Source organism: Scyliorhinus canicula, chromosome 20 (genome assembly GCF_902713615.1).
Source record: "Scyliorhinus canicula chromosome 20, sScyCan1.1, whole genome shotgun sequence".
NCBI lineage: Eukaryota > Metazoa > Chordata > Chondrichthyes > Carcharhiniformes > Scyliorhinidae > Scyliorhinus > Scyliorhinus canicula.
This window is the reverse complement of record NC_052165.1, coordinates 5,953,789-5,979,439: the sequence shown is the minus strand read 5'-3', so window position 1 is coordinate 5,979,439 and position 25,651 is coordinate 5,953,789. Positions and strand designations below refer to the sequence as shown.

The 25,651-nt window shown below is 49.2% G+C and overlaps 1 protein-coding gene across 4 annotated transcripts in view; it reads right to left on the bottom strand.

Moving 5' to 3' along the window:
- The window catches only part of si:dkey-97m3.1 (fatty acyl-CoA reductase 1), a 242,214-nt gene that overhangs the window by 17,710 nt on the left and 198,853 nt on the right, over positions 1–25,651 (bottom strand). For all 4 annotated transcript variants that reach the window (XM_038780543.1, XM_038780546.1, XM_038780545.1 and 1 more), the window contains 3 exons: positions 19,004–19,071; positions 8,084–8,255; positions 5,953–6,082 (listed from right to left, as the gene is read on the bottom strand). In XM_038780543.1, the coding sequence (XP_038636471.1) occupies positions 5,953–6,082; positions 8,084–8,255; positions 19,004–19,071 (370 nt within the window). The remainder of the gene's footprint in view (positions 1–5,952; positions 6,083–8,083; positions 8,256–19,003; positions 19,072–25,651) is intronic.

Below are 25,651 nucleotides of genomic sequence, written 5' to 3'. Positions count from 1 at the left end.
CCGTTCTGCGCTCTCTCGGGACAATACTATCTGAATGGCCTGCTGAAAAGTCAATGTTGGCTCGGCTAACAACTTCCTCTGGGTGGCCGCATTGTTAATACCGCAAACCAAACGGTCGCGTAACATTTCTGACAAGGTCTCACCATAGTCACAGTGCTCTGCAATCCTGCATAGCCTGGATAGAAAGTCAGCAAGGGATTCTCCTGGGGTCCTCTCAGCGGTCTTAAACTGGTAACGTTGGACTATCATGGATGGGGTTGGGTTAAAATGTTGCCCCATTAAGTTCACAAGTTCATCAAACGTTTTGGTGTCCGGTGCAGCTGGGTACGTAAGGCTCCTAATCACCCCAAACATATGCGGGCCGCAGGCGGTGAGCAATATGACCACCTGGCGCTCGTTTTCAGTGATGTTGTTTTCCCGGAAATAGTAACACATCCGTTGTGCGTCCTGGTTCCAGCTTTCCAGCACAGCATCAAAAACATCCAAACGTCCATACAGAGGCATGGTGTAATAGAAAACAACTTCCAACCTGTATCCAAAAACAAATCCAGGGAGGTGGCTTCAGCAGTGTAGACAGCTATTCACTTTAACCCTCTTCGCCAGTTTTGTGAGGGCCACGAAGAATCCAGCACAAGTTTTCAGGATACAAAGAAATAACATTTATTTACAATAACATATATACACAACAGCAGCAGCAACTTCCCTTGCTGCTCTCTCCTCTCTCTCTGCTGGTTCCAAACTGGCCAGCTCTATTTATGCAGGGAGTCTGCTAATGATTTCTCCGCCCCCCCTCATTGGGGAAGCTCATACTCCCATAGGATTGTGGGATTGTCATTAGTCCCCAGCCAGTGTTAAGCAGGCAGGTTATAACATCTCCATTGAGGAGAATCGTGCCCGAGTTTGGGAGAAGGTGAAATTAATTAGGAGAAATCAGGCAATGATTCTGTTGTGTTTTTATAATGATATCAAAGCGCCACTCACTCAGAAGGTATTGAGTAAACAAATTGTGGGTTCATTTATTAACCCACAACACAGGCGAACGTGGCCAGATAGCTTGTAAGTATCAGAGTACAGAGCTGTACGCTCTGCTTGAAAGGAAACGCGAAACTAAACTGAATCTCATGACACACTTCCCTCCAGTGATGTCATGTTGCAATCCCATAAAAGGTTATTACAACAGCTTCTCGTTCTGTGTCAGCACTGTTCTTCCTAGTCGCTGCAATAATGTTCACTCAAATTTTGTATGAAGCCAAATTTCTCCGTCCATTGGAGGTGTGACCTACAGAGCTCTCTTCAGGAATGATGGGTGGCAGATGCAGGATATGTTTACAGCATTGGGTGTCAACATTTTCTCACTTGATATCAGAGCGATCACCTCGAATCACTTCCGCAGCAGAATCAAAGCTGATTTCACTTTGCATGCCGTGCCAAAATATTCTGAACGAATCAATATCTGGAGATTCAACACATCGATCTGTTTCTGCTTTATAACACTGGCCAACAGAAACAATAGAGTTTCTTTCCAAGAGGTGGTGGGAACATGTTGCAAAATGTCTTCCAGTGTTCAAAGGGTTAATGGCTCCCCGTGTTCCTCACACGTACTGACTTCACTCCAAAGCTGGTTCACTCAGAGCTGTTGCATCCTCCAACCCCTCAATCTTGTGCCTGAGTAATCCACCACCTCCAACAACAACACTGAATTAATAATTTACCACATGTGCTGTACCAGTGTTGTTAAGGACGAACACTTCACACATCTTCTCTGAACCGTTTAAAATTCCAATTGAAGTAGTGTTTTTTTATTAAATGGTCACAGATTCCACCCCCCCCCCCCCCCCCCATCCCCATATCGAGGTTACCTTTACAGAATACATAGAATCCCTACAGTGCAGAAGGAGGCCTTTCGGCCCATCAAGTCTGGATCGGCCCTCCAAAAGAGCAGCCTACCCAGGCCCACTCCCCCGCCCTGTCCCCATAACCCCACCTAACCCGCACATCTTTGGACTGTGGGAGGAAACCGGAGCACCCGGACGAAACCCACGCAGACACGGGGGGAGAACGTGCAGACTCCGCGCGGATAGTCACCAAAGGCTTTAAGTGAACCCTGGCTCTGTGAGGCAGTAGTGCTAACCACTGTGCCACCGTGCCAGCCTCCCCTGGCACGTTGCTTTATTGCAGACTTGCTGCTATTTGAAGTACTCAGTGTTTCGGCATCTTATCAGAGGTGCGGGGAGGTAGATGCTTTTATTTAAGGTGGCCAATTTCCTGGAATAATTTGGGGCCTCGGATAACAGCAGTTTGTGCGAGATGTGACAGAGTAAAATATGAGATATATGCTAGTGGGCCTGCTACTCCACTGTGGGGTGCAGTGTATATAACTAGTGCATAGACTAGTGACTTTTTACTCATACTTGTAGTATTGTTACAGTGTTGAAGACACCAGCAGGTTGTACTGTTGAAATACCCAACTACGCTGGAGGGGTGATGCCATTGCGGGGGAGGGGTCATCTCGGCAATTTAGGGTTGGATTCTGAAGGAGGATACAGCATCGTTGGAAGGGGTTAAGGCAAATTGGGTGCAGGGGTGGCACTGCAGGGGAGGGGGGGTGCGGTGTGAGTTGTTGTGGACGGTGAATGCCCCAAGTTTGTGTGCGAGGCTGGGGTTGATACATTTAAAGGTGGTGCACAGGGAGCACCTGACGAGGTCAAGGATGAGGCGTTTTTTTGAGGGGGTGGAGGGCACTTGCGAGCAGTGCGGGAGAGGCTCAGTCAACCATGCTCAAATGTTCAGGTCCTGCCCGAAGCTAGAGAAACTCTGGAGGTCTTTTTTCAGCACCATGTCAGCGATCTTGCACCTGGACTTCGCCCTGGGTTGGGGGGGTTCTTATTTTTCGAGTCATATGTGTCTTGGTTGATAGAGTGGGGGGGGGGGGGGGGGTCCCCTCTGTTTTTTTTTTGCTTTGTGCTGTTGAACTTCATGTATAAAATTTTAAAAGCCGAAGTAATAAAGTATATTTTTAAATAAATAAATACTCTGCTACATTGGCACACATCAGAAGGTGACATGAATTTTATTTTTTTTCTTCCGAATTTGATTTCCCATGTAACAGTTAACAATGACTAGGGGAAATCAGCACAAGTTGCTAACACTTTGCAGGTGTACTCAATGGACTTGTCTTCAATTTTTAGACCCCCTAAAATCTGCCCTTTTCTAGTCTGGGATCTTAGTCCGTGACTGACTTTTATCCTTTTTCAACTTAATTTTGAACCGTGTTATATTATGATCACTATTTCCCAACTGCTCCTCCATGCTAACGTTCTCCACCTGCCCTGCTTCATTTCCTGGGACCAGACCCGGCACAGTTTGCTCCCTGGTAGGAAGGGAAATGTACTGTTCCAGAAAGTTCTCCTGCACACACTGCAGGAATTTCTCCCCTTCTGTGCCCCACGCTCTACCTGTTTCCCAGTCTACCTTAGGGTAATTGAAATCCCCAAATCACAACCCTACTTTCCCTGCAGGTTTCTATAATCTGCCTACAAATGTTCTCTTCCACTTTCTCCCGACTATTTGGAGGTCTATAGTAAATCAAACAAGGTCACTGTTTCCTTCCTGTTTCTCACCTCCACCATATAGATCCTAATTCAGGAACTGCATCTCGCTCAAGAGCTCTAATGCTATCTTTGGCCAAGACCGCTGCACCTCATCCCTTTTTACCCACCCTGTTCCTACTAAACCCCTTATAACCCAGGATGTTCAGTATCCAGGCCTGTTCTGGTTTGAGCCATGTTTCTGTGAATAATACTATGCCATATGCCCATTGAGCAATTTCAGCTTCCAGTTCCCCAGTATTGTTCACTATACTCTGTGCATTTACATACTCCACTTTAACCCTGCCCTTAACTCTTTCTTGCCCTTTGGGAGTCAACCATTTCTTTGTTCACTGTCAACACTCAAGCCTTCCCTCACTCCCTTTTCCCTGTCACCCACCTTCTCTCTTTTAAATAAAGAAATAACTTTTTATTGTCACAAGTACGAAGTTACTGTGAAAAGCCCCCAGTCGCCATATTCCGGCCCCTGTTCGGGTACACAGAGGGCGAATTCAGAATTCTCAGCTGGTACGAGAATTGAACCCTCGCTGCTGGCCTTGTTCTGCATCACAATCCAGCTGTCTAGCCCACTGAGCTAAACCAGCAATCACTGGTACTTCTAAAACTAGGCCCATTCGTCAACCCACCCCCCTTGCCTTCAAAATTTAACCCACACTGCCCTATCACTGCCGAGATGCGTTCCGCCAGGAGATTGGTTCCATTTCCATTCAGATGAAGCCCATCTCTTCTCAACAGCATTCTCCTTTCCCAAAACTGATCCCGATGTCCCAAAAATCTAAACCCCTCCATTTGACACCATCCCTCAAGCCACGCATTACCTCCCTGATCTGCCTTTGCCTACATGATGAAGCTCGTGGCACAGGTAGTATTACCAGCCTGGAGGTTCTGAATTTCAACCTATTCTCTAACTCCTGAAACTGGGCCTGCAAAACCTTGAAGCTGACCCTCCCTATGTTGTTGGTTCCCACATGAACCACAACCTCTAATTTTTCACCCTCCCTTTTGCAGAAGTTTGTCCAGCCGATCTGTTATGTCCCAAACCCTTGCACCCGGGAGGCAATAGGCCATATGGGACTCCCAATCTTAGCTACAAACTGAACTACTGAGTCACCCATTACCACCTTTCTAATCTGCCTACCAGCCTCCCTCTCTTTTCCCAGAGTAGCTTCAGGCACCAGGGTACGATGGTTTTCCCTCGAGTCAGCTACACCTGACTCAGTCATGTTGCTCAATTCATAGGCATCTAAAATTTCATACCTGTTAGACAACACCAAGGAGTCCTGGGTTTCCTGGACCTGCCGTCTCTTTTCCTTTCGTTGAATAGTCACCCACTCTCCTGCCAACCCTACACTCCTCCTTGCCTGCCTATCACGATGTGGAGTGACCGCCCTCTGGCACGACTGTTCCAGAAACTCTCTCCCTCTCTCTATGGTCCGCAGTGAAGAGGGTCACTGATCCAAATCAGCCACATATTGTTCAGGGACCGCTATCCTCCGGCACTACTTGCAGATATGACTGTCCCAGATATCTTGCAGATCCAAAACCTCCCACATTTTGCAGGCAGCACACATCACAATCATTCCCAGAGACCCTGCCATCTTTACTGATCAAGGTGAAACACACTGCTGAGGCTCTTGCTGTTTCTAAGCCACAACCAATCATCTGACAGCTTCTCTCTCTCTCTCTCTCTCTTTGGTTTGAGGAGGAGGGAAGGATGGAAACACAATGTAATGGTTGGATCTTTACCGTTCTTTGAGCAGCTTTGAGCTATGGGAAGCCCGGTAGGACAGTGGGTATTGTTGCTGCACAGCTCCAGGGTCCCAGGTTCGATTCCCGGCTTGGGTCACTGTCTGTGCGGAGTCAGCACGTTCTCCCCGTGTCTGCGTGGGTTTCCTCCGGGTGCTCCGGTTTCCTCCCACAAGTCCCGAAAGACGTGCTGTTGGGTGAATTGGACATTCTGAATTCTCCCTCTGTGTACCCAAACAGGCGCCGGAATGTGGCGACTAGGGGCTTTTCACAGTAACCTCACTGCAGTGTTAATGTAAGCCTGCTTGTGAGAATAATGATGATGATTATTATTATTATTTGATACTGGATCCTATACGATCCCCTTCTCAGTTGCGGTGGGCGAATATACATGAATCTCAGATTAAACAACACTCCTCGCAGAATCCTGTTAAATTGTGTTTGCAATACTTTGCGGAAGATCATAACAAGATGAATGGCTATAGTGCTTACCCCTGCTGCATATTGCTGCTATTTAGGCTATCACAAGAGACTGTTGGTCACTTCCTGCATTGGGGTTGCTATTTGAGGTACTAACCGTGGCCTTGTGCTCACTTACCCTCTTATCCTCAAGGCTGAGCTGACTCATCAGCATATTCATGTTATCTGAACTCCATTGCCAGGACTTGCTGCTGAAGTACTCCAGTAGCATCATGGATTTGTGAAGTCTGTTGAAAATCTTCATCATTCTGCAACGACATGTACACTTAAATAGCGCTTACGTTGAGTTACTCAATCCTTACGTTGAGTTACTCAATCCTTACGTTGAGTTACTCAATCCTTACACCTGCAATCATTCATTAACCAGTTGCTTAGATGTGAAAGCTCACTGTACTTTATTGACTTCATTCAAGCTCTCTGATACGGTTCAGCATTCAAACATTTTAAACGTTTATTCATTTCACATCTGAGTTATTTCACCATTTGCAGTTTCTACAATTATGCACATGGCGGGGCGAATGAGCATTTAATTGAAAACTCTCTGGAAGCATCTCAATTACTGTTACTCTCAAAGCTGGCATTGTCACAGCTATTTTTTAAATGCGTCATTCGTTTGTGTCACGGTCAATGCCAAACACAATAGGTGCTATTTTACAAAGAAAGTATATTATCTTATTGATCATACAGCTACCGGCTTTCTAAACTTTGTCCAATTTGGTTTCGGATTTTCTTCCCACCAAGTCTTTTAGCTAATTTACATTGTTCACAATAAGGGTTTAAAAAAAAAATTTAAATTGAATAAAAACACACATGCTAATGGTTAGGTTTACCCAGTGCTATGTCCTTTTTGTTTTTAAATACCTTCAGTAAAACTTTTACTTGAAGATTTAGGGTGGGACTGTCTGGCCCTGCCTGTTGCTGGGATCGTCCATTCCCGCTGAAAGTCATTGGACTTTCCTGTGGCGGGTTCCACCTGTGGTGAGGAAGGAAAATCCCTGCCTTAGTCTTTCCCAAAAGCCTGGGTTTGGCCTTGACCTGTTTACCCAGAGCCGTGACTCCAGGAGCTGAGTTTGGATAGCGCAGCCTCAGCGTGTATGGGTGGCACGGTGGCGCAGTGGTTAGCACTGCTGTGTCACAGCTCCAGGGTCCTGGGTTTGATTCCCGCTTGGGTCACTGTCTGTGCGGAGTCTGTACTTTCTCCCCGTGTCTGAATGGGTTTCCTCCGGGTGCTCCAGTTTCCTCCCACAAGTACCGAAAGATGTGCTGTTAGGTAAATTGGACATTCTGAATTCTCCCTCTGTGTACCTGATGGAACCATCAATTCACCAGACACGTGTTTCCGATGTGAATCTAGGCTTTAATCGAATTACTTCAGAGCCAGCCTGTCACCTATCGATGAACTCGTAGTGAACTCAGGCTGACTCTGGACAAGGGTATTTATACAGCTGCACTAGGGGGGGAGTCGTGGGCGGAGCCAAGGGTGGAGTTCCTGAGTACTCCCAGAGCTACTCCCCCTAGTGGTAGAATAGCGCTACTGCGCTTACAAAGACAGTGTGAATTAACATATATACATCTATATTACATTCACCACAGTACCCGAACAGGCGCCAGAATGTGGCGACTAGGGAATTTTCACAGTGACTTCATTGCAGTGTTAATGTAAGCCGACTTGTGACACTAATAACGATTAGATTAGAACAGGTTAGAAAAGTATTAAAAAAATTAACTGGCTATTGGGTAAAATTTACTTTTTTAAGAACAGAGATGGTGTGTGTTTTTAAGCTGAATTTACATGCACGAGATAAAGGACAGATGTGGCTTTTATTTCAGATCTATAAACCTCAGAAAATGCATTCAGTTCAGAGAGGGAGGTGGTTATTTACTGCTGTAACTGAGATATAAAATGGCTCCATTTTGAAGCAAGTGGCTTTTAATTATCTCACCCGATTATCACTGTTCCGTTTACAAAACATGTAAGTGTTCTAATTACCAACAACTGTCAAACAGAAACCGAGAGCACTGGAAGATTCAGTAGTGTTTATGTGTAAATACTTCCAGATATCAATAAATATGATCCTGTTAAATTAGCTCTGAAGCTTAATTTCTTGCCAAGCCCCTGCTGCCTCTTTCATTGCAACAATAAATTCCGTGTTGGCGGAAAAATAATTGGGAAAGCTTCCGAAGAGAGAGTCCCTTCCCAATACAGAGAGGCCCTACCATTCTGAAAAAAGTTGCAAGGGTTCACTCACCGTGGTTTTTGGCCTGTTAGCCTCAGGTAAAGATCATAAACCAAAGCAGGAGCTTTGTGACTGACAGTAATCCAGTACTGATTGATCAAGTAGTTTGATGTAATATTTGCATTGGGCCTTCTAAAGGCCTGATCCAGAGGGTTCCTCTTAAACGTGGAAATGACGTGGTACTCTAGGATGATGAAGAAGAAGAGAATCAATTATTTTTATCTGTTTTATTTATTTATTTTATTTAGTAACTCGGCCAGGTGGTAAAAGGCTTGTTTTCTATTCAAAACAAAACTGGGAGGAAGTTCAGCTCTTGTCAACTCTGGTGAGCATGATGTCGCACAGACATCGCTGGTATATTCGCTCACATAAGTGTACCAAAATGTACAGCTCGTGTAGCACGTGCCATAAACAAAGACAAATACTTTTTTAAAAAATTTAGTGTACCCAATTAATTTTTTCCAATTAAGGGGCAATTTTAGCATGGCCAATCCACCTAGCCTGCACATCTTTGGGTTGTGGGGGCGAAACCCACGCAAACACGGGGAGAATGTGCAAACTCCACACGGACAGTGGCCCAGGGCTGGGATCGTACCTGGGACCTCGGCACTGTGAGGCAGCAGGGCTAACCACTGTGCCACCGTGCTGCCTCAAAGACAAATACTTACATCACTTACAAACAGCCGATAGATTCTGGAGGGAACTTCACAACCTCACAAGACTGAACTGGAGAATTTTAAATACTCGGTCTAGCCTAACTCTCCTTCTGCCAGACCATGATCCCAGAGCTAAATAAGTCACAGTGCCTCTGGATTTATCTTTAAATATCAAATACTTAAAACAAACAATTCAGCGCTGAAATTCTGGAAATCACCCCCCCCCCCCCCCCCCACACACCCCTGCAAACCTCCTTAACTATCTGCTCCAGTAAAACAAAGTCCTATTTTTCAAACACTTTCCTTACAATTCTGTCTTCTCATCAACAACATTTCAGGTGTGTCCATAAGGAAGCACCACCGATTTTCTGTCTTTTAATCTAAAACGAGTCTGATTATAAAGGACCTTGTCCACTTCATTGTCCTTTACACATTCTGTTCAAGCCACAAAGGCTGACTCAGAATTCGGGAAAATAGAGTCTGTGCTGGTCGCTACAGCCCAGGGTCACAAACATGCTCTGCCTAATGAGCTGTTAGACAACTGTCAGCCCAGGTTAAAGAAATCCATATTTCAACAATCCAGCTCCATCTCCCTTATTGCCTCCGCCCATACTGGCCCCAGCCTAACTGGAGTGGACAGGGGTGGAGCAACGTCAGAGATTGCGCCATTGGCTGCTCCTTCCGGTACTATCCAGAGGTTAGGTTCTTTTAACTTCCCAAACGAGCCAGCTCCCCAGCTCTGCAATTTGCAGATTGTTTGGGAGGGAATCCCGCTGCCAGCGAACGGCGCAGCCGAGAAACCCGCCCCTCACGTTATCCGAGAAACACGCGACTGGCGGACCGGAGAATCCCGCCCCTCGCGTTGGCAGACTGCGAATTCGCAACCGACGCACAGGGTCAGTACTTGGGCCGAATTGGATGTGGGGGGACCAAGTGTAACGTTTCCCAGTTTGGGAATCTGCGTTGTGAGGAAGATGTAAAAGTTGTGACAGGAGAATTTAGACTGACTGAGTTCGTCAGCAATGACATGGCAGGTGGAATATCATCTGGAAAAATGTGAGACAATTGGTAGAATGGAACAGATGTGCAAAGTATTTCATAAATCAGAAAGTGTCGGCGACGGATTCTACGCTTTGAGATGCAGGGAGTGAGAAATGGGATCAGGCGGAGAAGCGGGCAAATAGTACGCAATGAAAAATATTTGTTTTGCGGCCCTGCGCCGACTCCGAAGCTGGGGGGTGATATTGAGGTTTGGGCCCCGTGCCGAATCCATGGATTTTCATCTCATTATCGGCCTGGACACTTCATGCTCCACCCCTCCATGAAGCCCCACACCTCTGACACGGAAGTCTTGCTGGGGGGTGACTGCCCGGGCCGGGGGCAGTAGCGGGGAATGATTTGGTGTCAAGTTCATGGACTGGGGAGGGTGTCTCCTTCAGGATCGCTGTGTCCTGGTTCAGAGCACCATTGCTGCAATATGTGTTCAAACACACCCCACTGCTGCTACTTACATCCCCCTGGCTGCTCACTCTGCTGACTGCTCACTGTGTCCTGTAAATACTCAGAGAGCCTCTGGTGATGTGGGAGCCCACCCAGGCCGCCCCTCAGGAAACCCTCATACCCCAGCTGTTCCACAAGAGGATGGGCGTGGCCAAGCTCAATCACTGGTCCACCCAGGTGTTGGCACTCCTCACAAGCACTGCCCCACTGCAGAGGAAGCAGAGTTCACCCCAACGAGAGGACCCCTGCACCCTGGCCTTTGGAACCTTTCCTGATTCTGTGCCCCTCTCACCAGTGACCCCCACCCCTCAGGATCACCTCTCACCTCAGGGTCTCCTCCTGGTGAGACTGGCAGCACTGACCGCCGCTGCTACCTCCTCCCAGGCAGTGTTCAGGAGGGCAGGCTTGAGTCTGCGGCCCACCTGGGGCAGAGGGCGCCACCGATTCCAGATCCGGTGAGGTGGGCAGGTGAAACTCCCGCGCCGAAAATAGCCAGCGAATGGCCGTATCCCGGGCCACGCATGCGCACAGCTGATCACCTGCACCTGCCGCACCATACAACATGGCACCGGCCATGATCCAACCCACCCCCTGGGCACCCCCCACCAGTCCCCCCAGCCCTGGTAAAAGGCCCCCCCCCTCGAAGCATCGTGGGAGGGCGTGCCCAAGATGCGCTCAAGGCATTGAAACGGCGCGCAACGCGATCATGCCATTTCCGAGGGGGGGTAGCAAGGCTGACCGGGATCAAACTGGTGCCAGTCCTGATTTGGGTGTCGGAATTAATTCCCCGCCACTTACGATATCGCCATCGGACAAGGATGAATCCTGTATTTACTGCTGGAATAAGGCACTATTTGAAACGGTATACTGCCAATTGTTCAGCCGATTTGGAATCTTGTTTCAAAATCTGGAGAGGCAGAGGGGTTTAGAGAGGGAACTCCAGACAGTGCGGTCGAGGGGAATGACACTACAAATGCTAATTGCTACACATAAACATTTGGGGCAGCTGCTGCTGCTGACGGAGGGCAGAGTGAGGCTGGAGGAGGTTCTGGAGATAGGGGAGGAGGAAGGATTGATTTCAACCAATGATCCCTAACACTTGCAGGATACTGCGAGGCCTGGGTAGAGTGGACGTGGAGAGGATGTTTCCATTTGGAGGAGAAACTAGAACCAGAGGACACCATCTCAGACTGAAGGGACAATCCTTTAAAACAGAGATGAGGAGGAATTTCTTCAGCCAGAGGGTGGTGAATCTGTGGAACTCTTTGCCGCAGAAGGCTGTGGAGGCCAAATCACTGAGTGTCTTTAAGGCAGAGATAGATAGGTTGTTGATTAATAAGGGGATCAGGGGTTATGGGAAGAGGGCAGGAAAATGGGGATGAGAAAAATATCAGCCATGATTGAATGGTGGAGCAGACTTGATGGGCTGAGTGGCCTAATTTTGCTCCTGTCTTAGTCTTATGAAACTGCTGAGCAGCCAGCCCTCTGATTGGCCAGCAGCATAGAGAGCCAGCCTAATCTCCTTAAGCAAATGGCAGCGGCCTGATGATGGCCCCTTCGTTGCCGGCTGCTGGGAAGGCCGCTCCAGAGGCTCTGTTGTCCACCCACGTAGGTTCAGAACTCGCATTGGGTTCCGACAGCAGGGGGCTTGTGCCAGAAGTATCTCAGCCCGCGTTACGCAGCGCATCAGATCAGCTCTGATCCCCCCACAGCTTTACTCCAGAGTACGTGGATTAGGAAATCAGCAGTGCTGGATACAAACCGGTCAACACAACGGAAAGAGAACAGTGAGAAGCAAGAGACAATGCAGGAGAGAGCAACAAGGTTGATCGCTCAGAGGATAAGCCACAAGAATGAATAAGTAAGGTCGGGCTTTTATTTCTCAGGTGGGATTGGTTTCGGAGAGGATTCTGTGAAGGTCGGTAAGGTTCAAAGCGATTGAGGAAGCAGGGGCGAAATTCTCCGACACCCCGCAGGGTTGGAGATTCCGGCCCCGCCGTGGCCGGAATTCTCTGCCACCCGGGAATTCGCGGGGGCAGGAATCGCGCTGGACACGCCGATCGGCGACCCCCTGCGACGATTCTCTGGCCCACGATGGGCCGAAGTCACGCTGCTGAGAGGCCAGTCCCGCCACCGTGGTTTCAAGCACCTCTGGTGGTGGCGGCGTGAGCGGGTCTCCGGGGTCCTGGGGGGGGGCGCGGGGCGATTGGACCTTGGGTGGTGCCCCTACGGTGGCCTGGCCCGCGATCGGGGCCCACCGATCGGCCGGCGGGCCAGTGCCGTGGGGGCACTCTTTTTCTTCTGCCGCCGCCACGGCTTCCACCATGGCGGATGCGGAAGAGAACCCTCCAGTGCGCATACGCCGTTGGTTACGTCAGCGGCAGCTGACCCACCGGCGCATGTGCGAACTGGCGAAGGCCTTTCGGCCAGCCCCAGCGCCGGCCGGCGGGCGTCAAAGGCCGTTGGCGCCGGTTTTGGCGCCAGTCGGAGTGGTGCCAACCGCTCCGGTGCGGGCCTAGCCCCCAAAGGTGCGGAGAATTCCGCGCCTTTGGGGAGGCCCGATGCCGGAGTGGTTGGCGCCTCTCCGCTACGCCGGGACCCCCCGCCCCACCTGGTAGAGGAGAATCCCGGCCCAGATCTGAAGCGTCAATTCAGGCAGGATTGGGTAAGAGGGCACAGGTTTCGAGATGTGCAGGGTGGCGTGATCTGTATATCTGATGGTATATCAAGGGTTAACAACTGCATCATAGTGTTAGACAACCACTAGATGGCAGGGAAAATGCTGGAAAATCTCAGCAAGTCTGGCAGCATTTGTAGGGAGAGAAAAGAGCCAACGTTTCGAGTCTGATGACTCTTTGTCAAAGCTAACAGACAGAGAAAGTGGGAAATATTTATACTGTGGAGTGAGAATGAAAGATGAGTCATAGCCACAGAAACCCAGGGAAACTGGGTGCTAATGGCCACAGATACCAAGGGGAATGGGTGTTAATGGCAGTCCCCAGAGAGAACAAAAGATGTGAAAGGTCAAACAGCAGGGAAACTAACATCAGAGGCTGAACTGTAGGTGTGGGGGGAGGGGAAGGGGGAAGCAAAGAGGAGAAAGGTGCAGGAAAGGTGGATAAGATTGGGGGGGGGGGAATTAAATGTATATTAAGAAAGAAAGAAATGGTAAAAGACAGTTAAAATTAAATGAAAACAAACAGATGGCAGCATTAGATTCAGGTATATAAACTGAACCTTCAAACCCAGGAGAGACTAGACAGCAGAGTGTCAGAGAGATATAGCTTAGATGGCACATGTAGTTAAACACAGTTAATACTTCTTTAGATTTACTTTATCATCAGTTACAGTTCTGTACAGTGAACAAACTCAATAGTATTTATATTCGTTATTAATTAAATCTAGTTTGTTTTAAATTGAAGATTGGTAGTTTTATTGAAATCTCACCATCAGACCATTCTGGACGGAAAGCAAAGAGTAACGACATATTACGATCATGTAATAGAACAAAGGAGACATTTTGGACTGATGCAAGGAAGTGTTTGTTTGCACAGAGATTACCAACAGCTGGAAAACATAGTTCAGACCAGGACACAGAGACCGGTTTATGAAACAATTAGAGGCGGTATTGAGAAGCCAGTCAGTTATATTCTGGAAGGAAAACACCTACTGGATGAAAGAGTGTTCCAGGGATCTTGAAGATTAAAGTATTTTCCTAATTTTTGATGACTTAACGCATGCAAAAGTTAACAAGAAAATGTTTCCGAAATGTACTCATAATTAATAATGCTATTTAAAAAAAAAAAATTTTATATACCCAATTCATTTTTTCCAATTAAGGGGCAATTTAGCGCGGCCAATCCACCTACTTTGCACATCTTTGGGTTGTGGGGGCGAAACCCACGCAAACATGGGGAGAATGTGCAAACTCCACACGGACAGTGACCCAGGGCTGGGATCGAACCTGGGACCTCGGCGCCGTGAGACTGCAGTGCTACCACTGCGCCACCGTGCTGCCCATTAATAATGCTATTTTGAAGATTTTCTCTAAACACAACAATTAGAGGAAATGACCTGATGTGGCAGCATTAGGTGTGATATTTGTACAGCTGCCAGCCCTGAGTTTACATGTGCCGATGTGACTGGAAGCAGGGCGAGATTTTTGACTGCCCAATCGAGCTGCTTCGACCTGGGCCAATTCAAATAATTACATATCGATGGCAGCTTTCTGAGGGATTGGACACTTACAGCTTTAAGGGTCAGACTGCTTGTGCAATTGGCGTTTTATTGCTGGCTTCAATTGCTGCCAAATTCGAACAATAAGGAAATATTGAGCACAAGTTCTGTAACTCATTATGGTGTCTGCTACACATGATTAAACTTTCCACCATGTTTCCCGTTACCTCGTAAAGCTGGATGCCTGCTGATTGCTGGTTTTATTACTGTTCAGCGTTAATACTGATGGAAAATGTGATACAAAGAACAAAGAAAAGTACAGCACAGGAACAGGCCCTTCGGATTCCCCAAGCCTGTGCCGACCATGCTGCCCGTCTAAACTAAAGTCTTCTACACTTCCTGGGTCCGTATCCCTCTATTCCCATCCTATTCATTTATTTGTCAAGATGCCCCTTAAATGTCACTATCGTCCCTGCTTCCACCACCTCCTCCGGCAGCGAGTTCCACACACCCACTACCCTCTGTGTAAAAACTTGCCTCGTACATCTCCTCTAAACCTTACCCCTCGCACCTTAAACCTATGCCCCCGAGTAATTGACCTCTCTACCCTGGGAAAAAGTCTCTGACTATCCACTCTGTCTATGCCCCTCATAATTTTGTAGACCTCTATCAGGTCCCCCCTCAACCTCCGTTGTTCCAGTGAGAACAAACCGAGTTTATTCAACCTCTCCTCATAGCTAATGCCCTCCATACCAGGCAACATCCTGGTAAATCTCTTCTGCACCCTCTCTAAAGCCTCCACATCCTTCTGGTAGTGTGGTGACCAGAATTGAACACTATACTCCAAGTGTGGCCTAACTAAGGTTCTATACAGCTGCAACATGACTTGCCAATTTTTATACTCAATGCCCCGGCCAATGAAGGCAAGCATGCCCTATGCCTTCTTGACTACCTTCTCCACCTGTGTTGCCCCTTTCAGTGACCTGTGGACCTGTACACCTCAATCTCTTTGACTTTCAATACTCTTGAGGGTTCTACCATTCACTGTATATTCCCTACCTGCATTAGACCTTCCAAAATGCATTACCTCACATTTGTCCGGATTAAACTCCATCTGTCATCTCTCCACCCAAGTTTCCAAATGATCTAAATCCTGCTGTATCCTCTGACAGTCCTCATCGCTATCCGCAATTCCACCAACCTTTGTCATCTGTAAACTTACTAATCAGACCAGTTACATTTTCCTCCAAATCATTTATATATACAACGAACAGCAAAGTTCCCAGCACTGATCCCTGTGGAACACCACTAGTCATAGCCCTCCAATTAGAAAAGCACTTCCATTGCTACTCTCTGTCTTCTATGACCTAGCCAGTTCTGTATCCACCTTGCCGGCTCACCCCTGATCCCGTGTGACTTCACCTTTTGTACCAGTCTACCATGAAGGACCTTGTCAAAGGCCTTACTGAAGTCCATAAAGACAACATCCACTGCCCTACTTGCATCAATCATCTTTGTGACCGCCTCGAAAAACTCTATCAAGTTAGTGAGACATGATCTCCCTTCACAACACCATGCTGCCTCTCGCTAATATATCCATTTGCTTCCAAAGGGAGTAGATCCTGTCTCGAAGAATTCTCTCCAGTAATTTCCCTACCACTGACGTAAGCTTCACCGGCCTGTAGTTCCCTGGATTATCCTTTCTACCTTTCTTAAACAAAGGAACAACATTGGCTATTCTCCAGTCCTCCGAGACATTACCTGAAGACAGTGAGGATCCAAAGATTTCCATCAAGGCCTTAGCAATTTCCTCTCTAGCCTTCTTCAGTATAATATAATAAATAATATCATTCTATTATATTAACCTCCTTTAAAACTACACTTTGTCTTAAATTTCAGGAGTACAGAGCTGTTAAGAGTGTCAAGCACATCAGGGTCACTGTGAAGCAGACCGGGATCACCTTGAAGCAGACCGGGATCACTTTGAAACAGATTGTCGGTCCAGTTCAATTTCTGGTTAATTGCAACCCCGATTTTGTTGATCGTGGGGGTATTAAGTGATGGTAATGCCGTCTAATATCAAGAGGAAATGGTTAGATTCCCTTTTGTTGGGGATGGTACTGGCCTGCCACCTGTGTGTGGTGCCGATGTTGCCACTTATCAGCCTGAATCTGAACAATGTCAGCTCTTGCTGTATGTGGGCATGGATAGCTTCAGGGTGAGATGTTGTGAATGGTGCCAGTATTGTGCAATCACTGAATATCCCCACTTCTGACCTGGTGATATAGGGAAGGTCACTGCTGGATGGCTCGGCCTACGACATGACCCTAAGGAACTCCTGCAGTGATATCCTGGAGCTGAGATGATTGGTCTCCAACAACCACAACCATCTTCCTTTGTGCCGGGTATCACTCCAACCTGCAGAGAGTTTCCCCTCTGGTTCCCAAAGGCTCCAGTTTTGCTCGTGCTCCTCGATGCCACTCGGTGTAATGCTGCTTTGATGCCACTGGGGGAGCCACTCCCACCTCACCTCTGGAGTTCTTGGCACAAAGAAAACCCTCATTTCAAACCTCTGCGCAGGCCCCGAGAACAAGTTGGTGCTTGTGCTGTCCTTGCTCCTTGCACTGGTTCATCCCCACATGCAAATCCCCCTTTGACAATGTCCTCTGAGATATACAGTGTCAGTGACTCAGATGATGGCTGTAAGTGTGGAGTCAAATGAAAGAGTGTTTAATTATCACTGTCTCCTCGGTCTCCTACACTGCCTGCCCTGGTTGACCTTTTTGAGTCTTCAAAAGGAAAAAGCCACAAGGGTAAAGTTGTGTGCGGAGAGAGGGGAAAGGAAGTGCAGCACGGTGGGAAAAAAAGAATGTGGGAATGAGAGGATGATTGGGAATGAGGGTACCATTATCTTCAACGTATTAAGTCCTGCCTTGGTCACAGTCTCAGCAATGCTCTCTGTCCATGGCCAACACTGTCTCCTGCATGGGAGCTGGAACATGTAGGTACCTGTACCTGCCGTCTCTAGTCACACACTACCTTCTTCAGCAAGAGTCAGCAAGTGTTGTGCAATATGTTTGCACAGGGCAGCACGGTAGCATAGTGGTTAGCACAGTTGCTTCACAGCTCCGGGTCCCAGGTTTGGTTCCCGGCTTGGGTCACTGTCTGTACGGAGTCTGCACGCTCTCCCCGTGTCTGCGTGGGTTTCCTCCGGGTGCTCCGGTTTCCTCCCACAGTCCAAAGATGTGCAGGTTAGGTGGATTGGCTATGCCAAATTGCCCTTAGTATCCGAAAAAGTTAGGTGGAGGTTACTGGGTTACGGGGATAGGGTGGAGGTATGGGCTTAGGTAGAGTGCTCTTTCCAAGGGCCGGTGCAGACTCGATGGGCCAAATGGCCTCCTTCTGCACTGCAAATTCTATGATTCTATGTTTGGGTGATATCACTGCCGTGCTTGAATGGATTGCAGTGTGTGAAAGCTGTGACGTGCGGATGTGAGGCCTGTAGCAGTGCTAATTGTGAGGCTGAGGTGAAGAATGTGGATCTTGGGTGTGGCGCTAACAATTATACTCAAAGACGAGAGACAAGTACAATAGAGGCTTTATTGCTGTGCGATGCTATTCCTCCATCTGCAACTGTAGACTAGGGTCTGAGTGACTAACATGCATATTTATACACAAGCTCCCTGTGGGCGGAGCTAGCCAGCAGGGGCTTACCGGAGGAACCTGTATTACAGGTGCAGGCAAACATCCCCCTACTGCAAGTACACATCACTACAATGGTTATATTGGGTACGTTTCCTGATTGACAAAGGTGAGGTGTGCAGTGAATGTGCTGAGCGATGGTTTGATGCTGGTGGTGCAGTTGGTGGGGTGTAGCATTTGAAGACACTTTCACCGACCCTGACCAGCCGCATGGCGGTTAAACTTCTTGCAGAACTGTATCCAGGTACTCGGAGCTCAACCCCGGGTATCCACCTCCGCAGCTACCTGTTCACATTGCCTTCTGAGGGTGTCTGGAGGGCCTCCTGTCCAACCTTCCCCTCCCCCCCACCCCATCCCCATGGTTACAGGTCAACCCTCCGCTACCTAGGCCTCCACTGCAGGCTCAGAAAACGTTGGCACACCCACGATCAGCCATTGCTATGCGATGCACAGCATCATTCCGAATAATCTCAGCTCCACCTTCAGCGGCTACAATGCACCTTCCCCTCGGAGGTACTAGCCAGATTTAAGTAGCACTGGTAAGTTACAATACTGGGGGGGGGGGGGCACTGATCCAGGTTGCCAACAAACAGTGCAGGTAGTGCCGCACACAGAATTATTTTAATGAATCCATCATTTAAACCATCAAAATAAAAGCGAATTTCTGCGGATGCTGGAATCTGAAGCAAAAACAGAAAATGCTGGGCAAACTCCGCAGGCTTGACAGCGTCCGTGAAGGGAAAAGGGAGCCAACATTTCGAGTCTGGATGACAGGGAATCGGAGCTCCCGTTCTCTCTCCACAGACGCAGTCAGACCTGCTGAGATTGTCCAGCGTTTTCTGGTGCCGTTTGTCTTGCAGACCATCAATATCGTTGTAATTGACAAACTCAATCTTACCGATCTCCCCCCAGTGAAATGGATTGACGCCTCCTGTGGTACAATTGTAAATAAGGGCAGCTTTTGGTCTGCAAAAACAAAAAAAGGTACAGCAAGAGAGTCATCAAGACAAGGTGCGTTAGGAAGCCGGGTGCAACCGGTACAGTTTCTCATCTGAATTTTGGGTCCAGAGCAGAGGTGTGTTCACGCCTGCTAAGGTTCAGCACTGCTGTTTCGATGTAGAGTGATAGATGTTTACAGCTTGGAAACAGGCCCTTCGGCCCAGCTTGTCCATGCCGCCCAGTTTCTATCACTAAGCTAGTCTCACTTGCCCGCATTTTCCCCATATCCCTCTATACCCACCCTACCCATGTAACTGTCTAACTGCTTTTACAAGAACAAAATTGTACCCGTCTCTACCACTGCCGCTGGCAGCCCGTTCCAGATGTTCACCACCCTCTGTGTGAAGACATTTCCCCTCTGGTCTCTTTAGTATCTCTCCCCTCTCACCTTAAACCCTCTAGTTCTAGACTCCTCTACCTTTGGGAAAGGATGTTGACTATCTACCTTATCTATGCTCCTCATTATTTTATAGAACTCTATGAGATCATCCCTAAGCCTCCTACTCTCCAGGGAAAAATGTCCCAGCCTATCCAGCCTCTCCTTATAACTCAGACCATCAAGTCCTGGTAGCATCCTCGTAAATCTCTTCTGCACTCTTTCTAGTTTAACAATATCCTTTCTATAATAGGGTGACCAGAACTGAACACAGTATTCCATATGTGGCCTTACTAATGTCTTGTACAACTTCACCAAGACGTCCCACCTCCTGTATTCAATATTCTTTTTTAATAAATAAATTTAAAGTACCCAATTCACTTTTTTCCAATTAAGGGGCAATTTAGCATGGCCAATCCGCCTACCCCCTTTGGGGGCAGCAGGGTAGCATGGTGGTTAGCATAAATGCTTCACAGCTCCAGGGTCCCAGGTTCGATTCCCGGCTGGGTCACTGTCTGTGTGGAGTCTGCACGTCCTCCCCCTGTGTGCGTGGGTTTCCTCCGGGTGCTCCGGTTTCCTCCTACAGTCCAAAGATGTGCGGGTTAGGTGGATTGGCCATGCTAAATTGCCCGTAGTGTCCTAATAAAAGTAAGGTTAAGGGGGGGGGGGGGGGGTTGTTGGGTTACGGGTATAGGGTGGATACGTGGGTTTGAGTAGGGTGATCATGGCTCGGCACAACATTGAGGGCCGAAGGGCCTGTTCTGTGCTGTACGGTTCTATGTTCTACCCTGCACATCTTTGGATTGTGGGGGGTGAGACCCAGGACATGGGGAGAATGTGCAAACTCCACACGGACAGTGACCCAGAGCCGGGATCAAACCTTGGGACCTCGGCGTCACGAGGCAGTAGTGCTATCCACTGCGTCACCGTGCCGCCCTAACTGTATTCAATATGCTGACCAATAAAACCCAGCATGCTGAATGCCTTCTTCACCACCCTGTCCACCTGCCACTCCACATTCAAGGAGCTATGAACCTGCACTCTGAGATCTCTTTGTTCTGTAACTCTCCCCAACTACTTAACTCAACTTAACTCAACTTTAGCTTAACATTGAAATGGGGAGCACTACCTCAACTGATCCAAGTTATGCAGCAGTAAATGTAACCAAAGGCAAGGAGAAATAAACAAAACAAAAAATGTTTTGTATCTGCTTACAACATCTATACTTTTGAACCTGCATTTCCTTTTCCAATGCTGACTTCAATAATGTATTTCCTACAGATAAATAAATCTGCTATTTATATCCTCCGACAGTTCTTATCACATCAGAACATTTCAGTATTGTTCCCCAAAGTCTGTTTATTAAATTAATACGCTCCCAAAATTTACAGGTGGTTTGCAGGATTTCTGCAATACCCATTATGGCCTGGGATCTCGCTGTGATAGACCCTGCTCGGTAAAAATGAAGATTTAATACCTCCATTTATCTTTGTGTCTGACTGCAGCTTATTCGTGAAGGAGATGTCATCCCTGACTAGTCAAGTCCACGTTTTGAGGTGGTTGTTTGCATTGTGGATTGTTTACTGGATGTAGTCACGTGTGAACTATCAGAAAGCACCTGCTCAATCTCCGCAAAAGAGATTATGATCAAAATGAGGGGGTATTGGAGGTGACCTGTTGCCATGAGGCGTGCTTGGGAGTTAGGGGACAGACTGAATAAGGGTTTGCAATAATACTATCCCCTCCCCGCAATCTGTACCGGGGACCTCAGCTGTTCACCAAATCTCGCCTCTCAAGGGTTTGGATGTTAGGTCAGCTGGGGTTTTCCAGACTGACGTTGACAGGGTTTAATCAGCTCAGGGCACCAAGGGATTTGGAACAATGTCAGGTCAATGGAGATGACATTCAGGTCAACTGTGATCTACACAGAAAATACTGGCCAATCTCAGCAGGTCAGACAGCCTCTGTGGCGAGAGACCAGAGCTAACGTTCCAGAGTTGCTGACACTTCCACAGAGTCATCCAGATTTGAAACGCTGGGCATGGTTCAGCCACGGTATTGTGCCTGGTGTGGATCGGGGCGCGCTGGGTGAATAGCGGGAAAGACCATAATCGAGATTCGTGCCGGGCACGATTGATTTTGTAATTTACCCGGCCCGTTACCGATGGCAAGTTCTGGAGACTATCATTGACCCTCATTTGTATTCATTTCGATCTCATCAGCGAGATTGAAGCCGAATGCAGCGGCCTCCCCGGGGATTACCCGACTCCCCAGCGAGAAGTCACGCGGCATCGTTTAGTGCTCCTTTTCAAAAACGTGAAGCTGGCGCAATGTCTGCTGAGGGGAGCCGAGGCGAGAGGCCATTTCCACCTTCCAGCATGCACCTCAAGGGCTCCGGAGCTGTGCGGGGGGGGGGGTGGTGCTCAGGGGGAATATGCTTGGTTGGGGGGGGGGGGGCTGAAGCGTTCCAGGTCAGGGGTTGCCGCTGTGCTAGGCGATGGGCTTTGCTCCTGTGAGGCCTTCAGGCCATCTTCAAATATTGTGGAGACCCACAACAAGGGCAACCAGAGCTGCAGCCTGTCTGTCCTACCAAACTCTTCCAGGACAGAGCCATTCTGCAGCCTGTCTGTCCTACCAAACCCACCCAGGACAGAGCCATTCTGCAGCCTGTCTGTCCCACCAAACCCACCCCCCCCAAGGACAGAGCCATTCTGCAGCCTGTCTGTCCCACCAAACCCCCCCCCCCCCCCCAGGACAGAGCCATTCTGCAGCCTGTCTGTCCCACCTAACCCCCTCCCCCTCCCAGGTCGGAGCCATTCTGCAGCCTGTCTGTCCCACTAAACTCCCCCAGGACAGAGCCATTCTGCAGCCTGTCTGTCCCACTAAACTCCCCCAGGACAGAGCCATTCTGCAGCCTGTCTGTCCCACTAAACTCCCCTAAGACAGAGCCATTCTGCAGCCTGTCTGTCCCACCTAACCCCCCCCCCCCCAGGTCAGAGCCATTCTGCAGCCTGTCTGTCCCACCAAACTCCCCCAGGACAGAGCCATTCTGCAGCCTGTCTGACCCACCAAACTCCCCCAGGACAGAGACATTCTGCAGCCTGTCTGACTCACCAAACACTGCCAGAACAGAGCCCTGCTGTGGCTTCTATCCTGAAAGTCAATTTAACTCCCTTTGACTGTGAGCAGCCTCTAGCTTCACAGTTGAAGGCGATTTCAAATGAAGAATTAGCCTTGTTCATTGTGATAGCAATTCACACTCCTCAACTCTCAAGTGCCTCCTCGACAGCGCACATGCCATGCCTCAAAGGATAATTAGTGCACTGCATATCCAGCAAACTTTAAACCTGAACAGTGTGTCTGAACTCTAGGAGCATCAGTACCATTCAGGCAGCTGTCAACAATCAAACACTAAACAGCAGAGCTTCAGCGCTGTGGATCTTCTCACAACCAAAGGGTAAGTGGGTGGAACAGGGGAGGGCACCTGAGCAAGGTCTCCCTAATGTTCCCGGCAGGGGTCTGGGGTCTCGAGGCTCCTGCTGTGGCCAGGGGCGAGTGTGCAGAGTGAGGTTCTCCAGCACAACTGACTCGCTGGATGGCACTCTGAGACAATGCAGGACACGTAAGGTGGGAGAGGCTTGTGGGATTTGAGGGTCCCAGGATGGAAGCCCCAATTGATTCTCCAATTCCTTACAGACATTGTCCGCTGGAATCAATCCCGCGAAGGCTGCTCTTGATGTGCTGGTGGCAGCCGAAGCGGGCAGACGCCGGAGACAGCAGCAACGCCTACACAGGCTGGAAGCGGCACCCCATGTGCAGGGGGGTCTCCACACACCCTGAGGACCTGGCCGCCCCTTAGGCTGAGGAGGAGCCCAGAAGAGGAGGAGCAGGGAGGCTCTCATTGTCTCCAGATTCTCCTGGGACAATGCTGTGTCGGTCAGCTCAACACTCCCCTTTTTTCCTCCCACTCCCACTCCCCCCATTTTTGTCGCTCTCTCCCTCACAATCGCCCCCTTTCCTCCCACCATCACACTGTACCCCTCCCCGACACCTTGTTCCCACTTCCCAGGGCCTGTGTAACTTCACTCCAGGGTGATGCTCTGTGTCGACACTGTCCAGCGGGTCAGTGTACAAGGCAGGAGAGTGAAGATCGCTCGCTGTGAGGAACGGTCTGCTGCTCCTCAGTTTCTGCCAAAGTCTGACTCCTGTCTCTCTGCTGACACCCACCTCACACCCATCGTCTGAACGGGGTCTGCATCGGGGGCTTTTGATCTCGGACCACTGTACCCGGGGGAGGGGGAGAGGGAGGGCAACAGGGGGTGGTGGTGCGGAGAGGCCCACTGCGAAGTTTAACATGACAGAGGCTTCACATGTATCAGATTAACGTGACAGAGGCTTCACATGTATCAGATTAACGTGACAGAGGCTTCACATGTATCAGCACGGTAGCATGGTGGTTAACATAAATGCTTCACAGCTCCAGGGTCCCAGGTTCGATTCCCAGCTGGGTCACTATCTGTGCGGAGTCTGCACGTCCTCCCCGTGTCTGTGTGGGTTTCCTCCGGGTTCTCCGGTTTCCTCCCACAGTCTAAAGATGTGCGGGTTAGGTGGATTGGCCATGCTAAATTGCCCATAGTGTCCTAAAAAATAAGGTTAAGGGGGGGGGGGGGGGGTGTTGGGTTAAGGGTATAGGGTGGATACGTGGGTTTGAGTAGGGTGATCATTGCTCGGCACAACATTGAGGGCCGAAGGGCCTGTTCTGTGCTGTACTGTTCTATGTTCTATGTTCTATGTTTTAATAGTGAACATTTCACTGAGACGGATTTCCATTCCACGAACTACAGATAGTGACCCCCCCTGTGCCCTCTCTTCCTGATCTTTTGAGGTCCACTGTTACATCTCTGTGTGTCCCCAGGACGCACATCAGAGGTGGAGGCTCCTCCTCCTCCCTGACAGCGCCCGTAGGGCCCTGGAGGACTCCATGGGAGGGGCAGCTGGAGTGAGGTCCGAATCATCTGTGCTGCCAGTCCTGGATGAGGCTTCCCACTGTCTACACCATGGTGTTGGCACCCTCAGCGATGGCCCTCAGTGACTGGGCCATGCTCTGCAGTGCCTCAGCAATGTCCACCTGTGTCTGGGACATGTCCCTTAGTGACTGGGACATGATGTTGAAGCCCTCATCATCATAGGCGGAGCCTTGCCTTGGGCACCACCAGTCAAGAGGCAGACATCTTGCTCCAGGTGTTCCACTGCGGTCGCCACCCTAGCCGTGTTGGCCTCGGTGCCTCGCATTGCCGGCACCACCTCCTGCGCCTGCAGCCTTTGGTATTCCTCCAGTCGGCTATACAGTCACTGGACTATCGTTGACACCCCCTCCTGAATGTCACGGCTCTGGTCAATCACCTCTGGCTGAACTTGTCCAGAGTCTCGGCAGCTGGCTGGGTCCCAGCTGTGTCTCCGACTGCTGACTCCCCTTGGCTGTTCCTGATGTGTATCAGCAACCGTGTGGTGCTCACCAGATAGTGCCCCAGAAGCCTGCCCAGTAGTGTCTCCCGCCGAGGTGTGCGTTTCTGCACTGGTGGAAGGTGGGGGTGATAACTGTGATGGTGGTCTCCTCGGAGGCCTCCTCCGAGGTGGCCTCTTGGGTGGTGGTGGTGGGGGGGGGGGGGGGAATCTGGATGGCCCGGCCCCATCAGGTGGAGATCCAGCGAGAGACGGACACGTGGTCAGTGAGAGGGAAGGATCATTTTGTCTGACTTGAGACAGATGTGCCAAAACAACACTTTGAAATATTTCAGTTGAATCACGCCCATTAGCTCCGGTCTCTCTGCACTTTCGCTGCCAGACCCACGGACATACTTCAGCATTTTTTGTTTTTGTTTCAGATTCCAGCATCCGCAGTAATTCGCTTTGACCAACTGTGAACTAACTTGGTTCAATAGACTGAATTGGCAACTTCTGTTCCCAAGATGCTATTTCTAACAGCTCTGCTCCCACGTCCCATTCCCGGTCCACGTGTTCACTGATTTCCTGTTAGTCTAGTCAACATCCTTTCCCTGGTCTTTGTCTTGGCTTTGTATGAACCACAGACGTTTCCTGTGATTCACCCTTTCCCATTTGCCTTCCCCTCATTCTGACACCCTTCCCCCCCCCCCCCCCCCCCCCCCCCCC